The 13,871-nt window shown below is 39.7% G+C and overlaps 1 protein-coding gene across 1 annotated transcript; it reads right to left on the bottom strand.

Annotated features, from left to right (window-relative positions):
• Window positions 1-3,211: 3,211 nt before the first annotated feature.
• On the bottom strand, window positions 3,212-13,098 carry MAP1LC3C (microtubule associated protein 1 light chain 3 gamma). The gene is made up of 4 exons (XM_089528404.1): window positions 13,037-13,098; window positions 11,557-11,612; window positions 10,776-10,882; window positions 3,212-3,593 (listed from the first exon to the last, which is right to left on the bottom strand). Exons 1-4 carry the CDS (start codon window positions 13,092-13,094, stop codon window positions 3,383-3,385), a joined length of 432 nt encoding a protein of 143 aa, XP_089384530.1. The 5' UTR covers window positions 13,095-13,098; the 3' UTR covers window positions 3,212-3,382.
• Between the last annotated feature and the right edge of the window lie 773 nt (window positions 13,099-13,871).

Here is a 13,871-nt window from a genome sequence, read left to right as displayed (position 1 = left end):
TGTCATAGAGAAAAGCCCATCTTTTAATGAAGCCCATTCACTGTTGCCAATTTTGTTATTGAAGACACCCCTCTTCTTAGGCACAGAAGCTTCCAAATTGGTGTGATGGACCAATTCTATGGACCACCATAGTTACCTCTGCCCACCCACATTGGATAGGATCCTGACATTAGTTATTCTTAAAGCTGGCCTGTGCAGATTAATCCAAATTAATCATAACTAACCGAAGTGCCATTCATTTCAACAGATCTACTCCAAACATGACTAAGAAGTTTATTGCACCCGTTTTCCCCCCATTATGGGCACGGGAAGGGAATGCTCGTGGCTGCACGTGACCAAGAAAAAATGGATTTTATTGCACACCAAAGCATCCTCCAAAAGGTCCCATTCCGGTGCCCAGCGCCAGGCCATCCCCATTCAGTGCTGAGGAGCACCATTTTTTCCTGACAGAACTGTCACCTGGGGCGTAATGCATTCTCCAGCTTTTCTGAGCTGCATCTTTTGCCTATATTCTTGAGGCTATTCCAGTGCCACTGTGTGTTCTTCTTGTGTTATGCCCAGATTTTAAGGGCAACCTGTTCATCCTGAGAGCGTGTAGTGGAAATCTCCCTCCCAGTAAACTTATCCACAGCAGGGCTGACAGACAAAGAGACACCAAATTTGGTTTTAGACACTATACATGTAACATTTATTGAAATACACAGACATAGACAAATACAAGTACCAAGAGAGCTCTCACACACACCATTCACACAATACTCACACACACAGATGGCACTGCACTGAAGGCATTGATCAGTCGTCTTCATGAAGGCATGGGAGCTGTTTCCGCGGGTCCAGAGCACACCTTTGATTTGGAAAAGTCTCTCTTTTAAGGCTTTACCACGTCCTCCGTCCTGCTGTCTTTACATGAGGACCTCTTCCTTTGACGCTGACTAACACTTCAGATCGAACAGTTCTTTGCAGTCTCTTCCTTATGAGTCTTTGTTTCTATCCAGGCTGTTCGTACAGTCCTGGATATCTTCTTCTTTATGGATAAGCAGCTACATCCAAGGTTTTGGACACGCCATCTATCACCACATCAGCAGTTCTCAAAAAATCCTCGCCTCGCTTGCCAGACAGCTTTCCCCATCATGCATTACATTTCTCCATCTTAGTTCAGCTCATTGCCACCAAATTTACATCCTCACCCATTCCTCACACTTGCCAAACAGGTGTTGCTTTAAACTGCATGATGACTAAACTTACTTATTTGAATTAAAAGGGTTTCTGTAACCCTCACCCACGCCAACATCCAAGAAAATAAATGTGATGCAGAAACACACACGCACACCAGCTGCAGACAGAATCATTACAGTAGACTAGATAGTGCTTACTCCTAACATGGTTTTCTTTCCAAGCAGGAATGCATATCAGTTTGCAAACTAGCACAGCACATTCCTAAGATACAGAGAAATGAAAGGTCATTCAAAAAAAGATGGCAAAGGAGAGTGGTTTTGAGATACACAACTGGTAGAATTTTTTAAAAAAATAAAATGATTTAAGATGTTTTCAAATGTAGTTCTTTTCAGCAGATCCTAGCATACCCTCCAATCTTTCCCAAATGAAAACCAGGACACATGTGGCCAAGCAATTTCAAAGCATGGTCAAGAAGGCAAAAGTTATTAATTAAGAAAAACAGACAAACTGAGAGAGGCTGCAGCAGCTTGCTTTTGCCTGGGCCTACTGGGAATAAGATTTCACCCCATCTCCACTACCCAATGCTGAATTAACTGAGTACAAACTACTTTTGTACTCTGAACCCAGTTGCAGCAGTTAAAGTAAAGTTGAGCACACAGGGGATAATGGAAGGAGAGAGAAACAAAGGATTAATTGGGACTGTTCCTACCAAATCAGGATAGTTGAGGGATTTCTTCTTAGCCCAGGTCCCCCAAGATGTTTTGGCTTTCATCTCCCTTCAGTCCTAGCCAACATAGCCAATGGTCAGAGACAATGGGGTACTATAGTTTCAGAAGGTCAATTTGACAGGGCTTAAAGCCTAAATTTCAAGCTAAGTAACTTTTAATCCTCTTGCACTTTGTGAGTTACAATAGGGAGATTTTAAAAAACCAAACAAAAAACAGTTTACTTTTATACAGTTGTCTTATCTCTGACAGATATTAAGATAAAGCTCAGAGCAGAGTTCAAAGAGCAAGAACATAGCATCCTGATAAAGCTTCTGTTAGCGCTTCAAGGCTTGCTGCCTCAGCGCTAAAGGTTAGCTATCCTTCTACTTACTCCCAGTTTAAACGATTGCAAGATGCCGCATATGTATTTGTACTCTGACCACAGCTCCACTGAGGGAGCTGTGATCAGGAACACCCCATCTGCTGATTTCAATCTTATACAGATTTTTTTTCCAGATTGATCTCATTGGGGTCCACATGCAAAGTGTGCTTGAAGGAGGCCTATTACATTCCACAGGAGAAGCTCCCTTCAAAAGATTTACTTCCATATAGATGTCATGTTTAGGGGAAAGCAAGCATGTTCATGTTTGTGGGAGTAAAGGATCTTTTGCTCTAAAGCAGCAGTCAGCAAAATGCAGCCTTGTCTTTTTTCTGGGCCCCAATTCACTACTGCCTAAGCAAAATTGAATTGTCTCTCTTGGAAAACCCCAGGGGCTGGAACCCACCTTTTCAATTTGTTACTTCTTTATTTATCAATTTTATTTATGGAATTTATACTCCACCTTTCTTCCAGGATGGTTACGGGGGGAGCACTACTTTTTGTCAGCAGAAAATACATATTTTAAAAAAATTAGAAATCAATTGCTGGCCACTTTTTGTTTCTTGCAAAAGACCTGGCACAGTTTCCATCTCTTGATGTACATTTTAGAATGTAACCCCACCTCCTGGTGGTATTCCTCTCAGAGGAAGGCTGAATAAGGTTTTAACAAAAGCAAGTTCATAAAAGAATGAACTACAGCTCTGTTTAACTACCAAGCAGTGTGCAAGTCTCTAGTACTCACCAATTCTCAGCTGCTAAGCAGACAATTCCTGCCCAGGTTGCTTTACCTGGTCTTAAAATTCCTTTATTTGCTTCTCATGCACACCTATCTTCAATAATACTTTAAAAAGCAGATACATAATTTAAATTTGTTTTAACACTGAAGCATACCCCTGCTACCTTCCATGGGTGACTAACAGCCAGATAAAAAATATAGATCCAGGTCATTTGCTTAGAATAGTTTCTTCCACCACTTGGTTCTTGGGTTGGGTCCTGCCAACGCCTTGACCATCAATCTTTCAGGAGAGCCCACATCAGACAGAGCACTTTTCATCTTCAAGCCAGTTGTGTGAATCACAGCCCAGATGTCTAACAACAGCTGTCACCAAGATAATTCTTATGTTTTTAGGAGACATTCCTTACAGTTTGCCTTGCCAATAGTTAAAAAGCCTCCAAACATCTCCTGGGAAGCATAAGTCATGTACAGAAAACCATCTTCATCTTTATAATCCCGGTATACTTCAGCCAGAGTTAGAGACATACTGGCTAAACTCTTGTTGTTTATTAGCAAGTAAAAAGCTTGAGTATTACTCAGTGCCATTCTGCTCCTAGAGTAACAAAGGAAATAGACAATATTTTAAATGTGTTATGTTTTTTCTTGTTACGTAGAGAGGGCAAAAAAGAACAGTCTAGGTCAGTGAACATGATGATTTTGTAACTTTGTTCAAAACAAGTTTCCCAGACTCAATTTTCCATCAGCCGACATGTTTACCACTCCTCAGGACTGGCTGAGTGGTCAGATTGCCTTTCAATAAATATAAAAGCAAGAGCTTTTTTATTTCCCCAGTGAAATGAGAGCACACCATTTACAATTGGTGGTGGAAAGAATACTCAGAATGTTCTCACTCTTAATGAGAAAAGATGTCTTTACACACTAAAATGCCATGGGAGAAAAATGTTAACCGCTCCAAGCTTTATTGCATTTTGAAACCTTTTGGAGAGAGATTTCACCTATTTGCCAAGATCCTACAGCAGAGATGTAGTTACGGATGTGTAACTGCACTTCCTCTCCCAAGCTGACTCCCCCTACCTATCTTAACATCCAGCAGCCACACTGAATGGCAGAAATCTATTCTACTGATAACTAGGGTGCAGCAAGATGATATTTCCAACCCCTTCCTGCTAGAAATTTGCAGTGCAATGAGCAGTTGTAACAGAGGTCCTGCTTCCATCAGAACTAGTCCACCAGCAATGGCTTTTCCTAAACAGGGATAACTGCATGAATTCCATTTTCAAAGCAATCACATCAATTGTTTTTTTAAAAAGGGAACACACTCCTTTCTAAGCAGTCATCACTGCACCTCTTCTCAACCAGGTGACTGGGGCTGCTGCTCCCATTTCACTCTCTTCCCGTCTCTCCCTTAATTCTGCCTCCCTGCCTTTTACTCTACCCAGTATGCCTTTCTGTTATTTTTTTAAAAATATTTATTTTACTGTGAATTAAGTTGAAAAGAAAAGAAACAGAAAAACAAGAACCAGGGAATCAAGCTGCTTGGGAATAGCGAGGAGGAGGGAAGCAGGGGGAGGAGGAGACATTGACACAACATGACTGCCAGTTGCACAACTGCCCTATCAGTGACATTTCATCCCTGGGGAATTGCATGACTGCAAGGTCATTGATGGGTTTCCTCCATCAATAAAAAGGGACTGGTCAGGGACAGAGCAGCTATGGATCGGAGGTGTCATCTTGCACTACGTATTGCCAAAGCTGCTTTTTTTCCTGGTGTAATCACATTTTAAAAGCTGGGTGTTGTAATCTTCTTAACCACAGTAGTACACACATGGGTAACTTTCTAATTAGACTATTGGAATGCACTCTATGTGGGCTGCCCTTGTTGAACTCTAACTGCAGCTAAATGTAAAATGTAACTAGTAGATTGCTGACTAGAACACCATTTAGAAACCATCTAACAGTTATTCTGAAGAAATTGCATTTGCTGCCAGTATGCTTCCGGTTTGAATTCAAAATGTTCTATGCCTGCACAAGGTTTGAGGTCTGCTTGAGGATCCCTCCTCTGTCTCCCACTAGTAGGGATAAAACATTGTGGGAGGACATGGGAGACATTTTCCTTTGCGTTGGCAACCCAGTTGTAGAATACCCTCCCCTTGGATGCCTGATTGGTGCCAGCTCTGGTTTCTTCTCAATATCCAGTCAAAAAATGGCATTTTATTAAAGCTTTCAGGCCTAATTGATTTTATCCAGTTTTCACATCTGCTATGATTTGCATTAGTTTAAATTGTTTTAACTGGGTTTAAATTAATAAATGATTTAATATATTTTTAATCTTTTAAAATTATTATTTATTGTCTTAAATTGATTTTATTGTAATCCACCCTGAGATCTTCCAACATTGCATGGGAAATAAAGAAAGAAATAAAATCACACAGAAGGGAGAAACCTATCACCCTTTTCATTTTTAGGTGCAAGAACAAGGGAAGACTTGCATCCCTGTTCACAACTAATCATGCTACAGTTATATTTTGTTTTTTAACTTTGATATTTTTTTAAAAAAAAATTGAAAACATATTGGCTCCAACTATAAAATGGTTAGTAGTTGCAAAACGTAAACAACTGTTGTAATATATCCAACTGCTGTAATATATCCACGTCCCATCCTCCCTCCTCTCACTGGTTGAGCTGGCAGATGGGAACTTATGAAAGGACTATATGTGAGGGTTGTTTTTATGTACTACTGTAAATGTGCGTCCAAAAAATTTTAAGTACAAATACAAGTACTTGGATAGGAGACAGCCAGGAAATATCAGTTTGAGAGTAAGGCAACAAATATTGCTTGACAAAGAAAATATTTTGAAATTCATGGCATCATCATAAGTTGATACTAACTTGACGGCATAAATGCACACAATAAATATGTGCACCACACAAGTGTGCATTTCAAGGATTTATGATTTGGTGTGCCCCTGGGAGTAAAATCTATGACAATAACTGGTTAGACACTTCTCCACCACCATTCCCCTCTCCTTTTGTGTCATGTCTTTTTAGATTGTAAGCCTGTGGGCAGGGAACCATTTGAATAACTATCTGTAAGCTGCTCTGAGAGCCTTTAAATACCATAAATAAATAAATATAACATCATGGTTCGTGACAATGTAATAAATTATGGTTTATTAAAATGAGCATTGTCTGTGCATGACCCTTTCATTATCTCTTCCTTTCTGTCTTATACCACAATAAACAATTTCAAGTTTTGCTAAACCATAGTTTCTTATGCATAACAAAACCAAACAAAAAACAAATATTGGACTACAAAACAGTTAATGATACAGTGTTTTCGTTCTAGTTTTCAGTCTAAACTTAAGCCACTTGTGTTGCCCTATTTAGATCCAATGATATTGGGAAACTGTTGTTTGGCACACTACAGATGTCTGTAACTGTTATGAGGGAGAGGAAAGGGACATGGGAGAAAGTAGACACAACAGTAGTTCTTGATCTACCAAACTATGATTTATTAGACTGAGATTGTTACATCAGATGCATAAAATGACCTCCTGATTAAGAGTTTAGCAAGGATCTGAACTTGGATCTATCTGTGCTTATTGGGGCCAGGACAATAAATGACCCCTTATATTTTGCCAAGGTGTTGAATCTAACACCTACACAGATCAGATCCCATGTTCTACGTTTACACTAGCAGAAAGATTTAGAGTCAGTGTGGCCAATATGTGCCCCCTCTAGAAGTTACTGGACAACATTTCTCATGATCCTTCACCACTGAGCATGTTGGTTTAGAAAGATGGGACTTACAGTCCAAAATTATCAAGAAGATCACAAATTGTTCACCTCTGACTTAGGGAATAAGAGAAAGACCTAATCTAGAATCCTACTGTTCCAGAGCAGGAAGACACGGATACAAAAATGACAGGCTGTGAAGTTTTTAGGAGCATCAGAGCAACAGTGTTGCCAATCACATTTGAAGGAAATCCCCTGATTGGCTCCCCGGAATGCCCCCAAATTCCCCAGAAGGAGGCGGGACATCTGGATCAGGGGGCAGGACTTCCAGGTTGGATGGGCCACAAGGCACTATAGGAAGGCTAAAGGGGGCGGGAAGCTATGTTTTGAAGGTATTTTGGGCCAGAATTTTTGGGCGGGGAGGTATGTTTGGGCAGGAAGGGCTAATGCCCTGGAATTTACCTGGAAATTTCTCAGTTACGGAAATCAAATGGAAAGCTTTTAAATTCCCCTGAAACCCTGCAGAGCAATGTAATCTCACAGGTTATGCTGGCAGATGGCAACTGATGCAACAATGATATGTAACGTTTCCATGTACTGTTTTAAATGTACACCCAAAATGTTTTAAGTATGAATACAACAAGTACTTGGATGGGAGACAGCCAAGGAATAACAATTCCTGTACATAGGCTATATTTCAGGGAAAGGTGATGAATATTCCTTGCCTAAGAAAAGCCTCTGAAATTCATGGTGTCACCATAGGTTGGTAGCAGCTTGAAGGCATAAACACACAACAAATATGTGCATTACACAAGACTTCACTTCACAGAAACATGAAACCACTACCTTTCCCCCTTATCCAAGGGGTACAAAGAAGTGGCTTTTATGCCAAACAGGCACATTCAGTCTTTGGTGGAAAATACAATGTGGAAGAATAACAGTAGGATTATGGCAGATTGTAACACTGCTTTGTTTGCAAAGAGAAAAGAACAATATTTCAGAGATGTACCTTGCTATTGAGGTACTAACTTGCAGAAAGGAGGGGAGAAATGGAGTGGTCATTTGGGGCTCTGTTTGTGCAGAGCTTAAATAAAATAATAATTTTTTAAAAAAAATCCTAGAACTCGACTCTGTGTTGCACTCCTTCAAGAAAAGGCATGAACGGAGAAGGCAAACAGTAGCTGAGTCAGGAGGGGTCAGTCCATTCACTTAGGATCAAGGGCGGATTGCTGAAACACAGCACACTTGCTAATCCCAGCCTTGTAAAGAGGCTGTAGCTCAGGGCCATGCTTGGAATTGTTTTTCTCAATTAGTATGCTGAACATACAATGATGTGGAATGCTACATGTGTAACCCACCATAATCTTATTAACAATTAAATTACAAACCATCGCAGCATCACATGTGCACAGCTGTCTTTTCATGAAAAATTATTACTTTTTATTTTTATTAATATTTTTAAATTTTACAATACAAATTGTTACACTTTTCTTCATACACCTATATGCTTTAATGCTTTACTTATTTTTTACGAAATATCACCTCAGTGCACCCCTCCCCCAGAGCCATTCCCATCCATATACTCCAACCAAAATTTGAATTCCTCTCATGAAGGTAATTTTCCATGTTCTTTTCTTAATACTTTTTCAATAATTTTTTCCATATTTCATCAAAATCATTTCTTTACCATAATCCTTTCTTCACTTTCAAATTACATGTTAATTTATCATTAATCACTATTTGCCAGATTTCTTTATACTGATTCTCCAGTTCCACATTTATTTTCGTTTCCTAACTTCTCGCTATAATTAATCTTGCTGCTGTAATCAAGTTTGTTACAAGATTTCTTTCTTCTTTTTTCCATTCTACATCATTATATAGTGATAACAATACTATATTTGGTTTTCTATCTATTCTTATATCCATAATATTTTCTATTTCTACTATTACTATTTCTCATTTTTTTACATATTTACATTGCCACCACATATGTATATATGATCCCACTTCATTACATCCTCTCCAACAATATTTTGAATTATTCTTATCTATATGATATAATCTCACTGTTGTTAAGTACCATTTCCAGATCAGCTTATAATGATTTTCCTTAATTCGTACCAATAGATTTTTCAGATGTCTTTGTTCCCAAATTTTATTCCATGAAATTATTACTTCCTTAAGTAATTTCAGACTGCAGGCTTTTAGCATTACTAGTCAATGTGCAGGTATTCTGTTCTCCCTCCACCCCATTTTATTTTTGCGAAAAGAAAAAGACAGAAGAAGCAGTGAGAATGGATAGTAGTGCTTTTAAAAAAGAGAAAGAAATGAACATTTTGTTGTGTGCATTTAAGTTGTCCCCAACCTATGATGACCCTAAAGTGAAGCTATCACCAGGTGTTGTTGGCAAGATTGTTCTGGGGGCAGGGGCTTTGCCTTCCTCTGAGGCTGAGAGAGTGTGATTTGCCCAAGGTCACTCAGTGGGTTTCCATGGCCGAGTGGGGATTCAAACCCTGATCTCCAGTGCTCAACCCTGGAGGCTCTTTATGAACATCTACACAACCTATAAAATTCTGGTGGGGCAACCACATGATAAATGCCTCCTGTGGAAATACCAGCCTTCCAAGAGGACATTTCCTTTTTATAGGACTGTGATTCCATTTAACTGCTATGACCCCATCCTATAGAATCCTGGGATCTATAGTTTTGTGATAGACTTCTCTGCTAGAGAGCAATAGTACTGGGGAATCTCTTTACTCTCTGGTAGAGAATTCTAAAGTACAAATCCCAATATTCTATGGCAGGGGTGGGCAACCTGCGGCCCACGGGCCGGATGCGGCCTGGTGAGGTCTTGGGACCGGCCCCAGCCCGGTCCTGCTGCCGATTGCCGCCAGGGCCTTTGGCCTCTTGCGCGCAGGGGCAATTGTCTATAGAAGCCTCAGAAACATGCATTTATATTAACATTTTTTAAAAAATCAGCAAATTTTTTCACATGTCCTCCACTTTTTTAAAAAAAGTGTCCACCATTTGAAAATTTTGTCCTACATTTGTCTCAGTTTATTTATTTATTTAATTTTAAAAAAATTTTTATTTAATTATTTATTTTTTTTGCTTCGGCCCCCCAGTTGTCTGAGGGACAGCAACCCGGCCCCCGTCTCAAAAAGGTGGCCTACCCCTGTTCTATGGGATGGAGGCAAGATAGTTGTATGAAACAGCTATAATTGTTCAGTGTAGATGTACACCAGGAGTATCTAAAAAAAAATCCAATCCTGTAGGGATTATCCCCCATTTCATATCCAGAATGGTTTGCCTTTAATTTTTTTACTTTGCCTTCCAGAACAGGATCTGAAATCTGGCTTGAAGCTATAACTTCTCCAGTAAAAGTGTCTTTTGTAAGAGGCATTGGGCAAAGAGCTGCAATAAACAAGAATTAAATCATTCTGTAATTTGATACCAGGTTTACAAAGAAATCTGGCATCTAGCAACAGGTCACAGGAGTTTAGAGAATTCCTGGAGCAATAGGGCTGGGGTTAAAACTCAAATATGTATGCATTTGGTCTATAGAATACACACAAAGATAGAGATCAAGCTGGTTTTTGAAGCTGAGGGAATTTAGAAGCAGTTTCCAATATATCAGGAAAAATCAACTTTCCAACAAGTGAAGATTGAGCAGGAACAGCTCTCAGAGTAAAAAGAAATCTTGGAATGAGGACAAAAGTACATCTAAAGGAACCACAAACTTCTTGGCTATATGTTCTGTAGAAATCCTTTTAGAACAAATGCATCCTTGAAACAGGATTAAGAAAAAGTAGTAGGCTATACTAATATAGCACTGAGGTCTCACCCCCATCTTATGCCAATGAGGGAAAGCATTTGCAAGGCATGGGAAAAGTTGCAGAAAGGTGCTGAGTAATGCAGTTTGTATTATCACATAGTCTCCAAAGTATTTCAGAAGTCCTGCAGCAAAAATAGACTCCAGCTTGCAGAGAGGCATGAGCAGTCAACAAGATTAACAGCCTATCAATGGGTTGCTACATACCTAATGATGGTTATAAACTGCGTCATGGTCAACTCTTGAGGTACAAGGAACTTTGTTTTGTCCAGCAGTGGAAGGTACTTTTCTTTCTGGTATCTTTCAACAATTACCTGTTTTACAACAAGAAAGCAAACATATTTTAGAGCATGATAATAAACCACATTACTCAATATCATTAGCGTTAAAGTAGAGTAGGGCATACTTCAGAACCTGGGAAAATTGCTTTTTGAACTGCAGCTTGCAAGAAGCCCCAGCCTATGTGTTGGCTGGGAAAGTCTGAGAAGTGTAGTCAAAAAAAGGTAACTTTTCCAAGTTTGTACTTACTACACTGCCAGTGCAATCCTTCAGAGCAAGTCCCATATTTGAATGTAATGAGATTTACACCCAGATGTTGTGGTACTGAGAGAGCAAGTCTGATGTAGTAGTTTGAGCACTGGAAAATGACTCTGGAGGCCAGGGTTCAAATCCTGGCACCTGTGAAAAGCCACTGGGTGACCCTGGGCAAGTCACACTCTCTGAGCCTCAGAGGATGGCAAACATTCCAAGAAATCCTCGTGATAGATTGGATTTAGGATTACCATAAATCGAAGATGACTTGAAGATGCACAGCAACAACAATATGGCACAGAATTCCAGCGAGTAAGTCCCACTAAGTTCAGACATATTTGTTACCAATTAAATAAATACACCAGTAACCAGCTATGATTATCACACACACACACACACACACACACACACACGTAATTAGCAAAGAAAGGAAACAGAAGAAAAGAGGGATACTTACTGGGACTTTTGTTGGGAACTTCCCTCGAATGCTGGCCACTTCTTCCACCCTGGTTGCTGTGCAGAAGAAAGCCAAGAAGATCAAACATCTCTTCTAAGGGGGCAAAGCCATCCATGACTGCTCAGTCAGAGGAAAGTACTATCAAACTCAATGGGATCTACGCCCTGATCTTGAGCACTTATGCCCAATCTTGCCATCCCAGAAATACTCACTAATGCCTCATCTGCATGGCAGAAATCATACAGGGTGACACCGCTTTAATGGGCATGGAGCCATGCCCATTAAAGCGGTGTCAAACCAGATTATTTCTGCCGTTTGGATGCAGCCTAAGGCATCAGTGTCATTGAAATACTGTAGATGTCAGATTCTCCCCCCCCCCCCCCAAAAAAAAAAAAAAAACACCCACACAGTTTATCATCTCAGCTGAGTCTATCATCTACTGAGCTGGAATCTCACTGCTTGAAGAAATCTAGGCTGTGCTTAAAAGCTGCAAATCCCACTCTTCCACATTTGTGGACACACCAAGTTTAGAATTAGAGTTTCTCACTCCCACCTCAATAGAATTTCAATGGAATTGACCATGCAACCCTAGTGACATCTACAAAGAAGTCAATCCTAACATATTTCTCCCAGGTAAAGAGATGAGAGGCAGTGTAGCATAATGGACTGAGTGTTGGACTATGACTCTGGGAGCCAGGGTTTGAATCCCAGCTTGGCCATGAAACCCACTGGGTGTCCTTGGGCAAGTCACACTCTCTCAGCCTCAATGGCAAACCCTCTCTGAACAACTCTTGCCAAGAAAACCCCTATGATAGGTTTTTCCTTAGGGTTGCCATAAGTTAGAAACGACTTGAAGGTGAACAACAACAAAGATCTGCAGGCTAGCAACCTTCCAAAATAATAATAATAATTTTAAATGATGAATTTTCAATGGGGTTTGTTTTCCTGTGTATATATCTTGTCCTTTTAAACTGTAGGCATGTCCTTTTAAATTGACATGTATTTTGTGATAAACATGATCATTCATGTATTGATGTGGGAAGAAATAATAATAATAATAATAATAATAATAATAATAAATTATATTTATATGCCGCCTCTCCTGCAGGATCGAGGTGCCTCACAATATCAAATAAAATACAATGTAAAATACAACATGAATTAAAATGCATTTTATTAATTCCCTCCCCTCCAACTATACTACAACAAAGTATCATACACAGTAAGAATTTAATTATTATTACTTCTACTACTAATAATAATTTTCTTACTCTTCTCTTTGTTGTTGTTTCCAACTTATGGCCACCATTTAAAATTTCTTCCTCTCCCCATGGGGACAACAACAACAACAACAAAGAGACAAACAACCTCAGTCAAAACACACATCAGTTGAAAAAGGACAAAGCAGATATCCAGATATTAAGCCAAATAAAGTGGCAGCCTTATGCATCAGCTCACAGGAGTAGTTGGGGTTACTTACCAAAACTCTTTCTTTGTTTAAAGGGTCGGACAACCTGGCAGCTGTGCAAAGGCTGCATTTCTCTCTCTCTCCCTCCTCCTCCTCCTTCAAAAGCAGCCTGCCAGGAAAAAGACACAACCCCAACTGCTACTCTCCAAGTGGAGCAGAGAAAGGAGCCCCATTTATAGCCACCTGGAGGCGTGACATCTTCCTCCTCCTTCTCCTCCTCCCTGGCTCCCCATCTCCACAATCTGGGGTCCGCCTAAAGCAAGCCTGGAAGCAGCCACCGAGAGTGCCTGCTTCGCTGCAGATGCCCCATTTCAGTCCTCCAGGCTGACCAGGCACGTCCTCCTTTTCCCGGACGTGTCCTCCATTTCAGCCTTTTTCCCAGGAAAGACTCCAAAAGGTGCTCCATTCTGAGCAGGACTAAACAGCATGAACTGACATTTTTAGGAGTGTTTTATTTGGTCATGCCCTCCATTTGTCTTTTTTTTCTTTTAATTGAGCGTATCTTAATGTGTGTGTGTGTGTGTGTGTGTGTGTGTGTGTATATATATATATCTATATATATATATACACATATACACATTCTCAAAATGTATTTTTCAAATGACAACATGTTATCTTCCTTTAATCCTCCCAGCCATACTATATGTCATTTGTTTTCCTTGACTTAATTAATGATGTTGTTATTATTGTTATCATTATTATTAATGTTTATTTATATAGCACCATAAATGTGCAGGGCACTTTACTGGCATCATCAAAACAGCATAAAGCCTGCCAATGGCATACAATCTAAATGTCATAAAATATAAACTAGACAAAATTAAGCAAGTTATGCAGTTAAAATACC

This window comes from Sceloporus occidentalis, unplaced genomic scaffold (genome assembly GCF_023333645.1).
Source record: "Sceloporus occidentalis isolate IW3139 unplaced genomic scaffold, rSceOcc1.0.p SCAF_6, whole genome shotgun sequence".
NCBI classification, from domain to species: domain Eukaryota; kingdom Metazoa; phylum Chordata; class Lepidosauria; order Squamata; family Phrynosomatidae; genus Sceloporus; species Sceloporus occidentalis.
The sequence above is the reverse complement of the archived record's forward strand: the minus strand, read 5'-3'. Positions and strand labels throughout refer to the sequence as shown.

Excerpts from the sequence above, each read along its gene's own strand:
- MAP1LC3C (XM_089528404.1), bottom strand. The coding sequence starts at position 13,094 with ATGCAGCCTTTGCACAGCTGCCAGGTTGTCCGACCCTTTAAACAAAGA. Across the intron at positions 10,883-11,556 it reads AGTTCCCAACAAAAGTCCCA|GTAATTGTTGAAAGATACCA; the intron begins GTAAGTATCCCT and ends GTTGTAAAACAG. Across the intron at positions 3,594-10,775 it reads CAGTTTATAACCATCATTAG|GAGCAGAATGGCACTGAGTA; the intron begins GTATGTAGCAAC and ends TTGTTACTCTAG.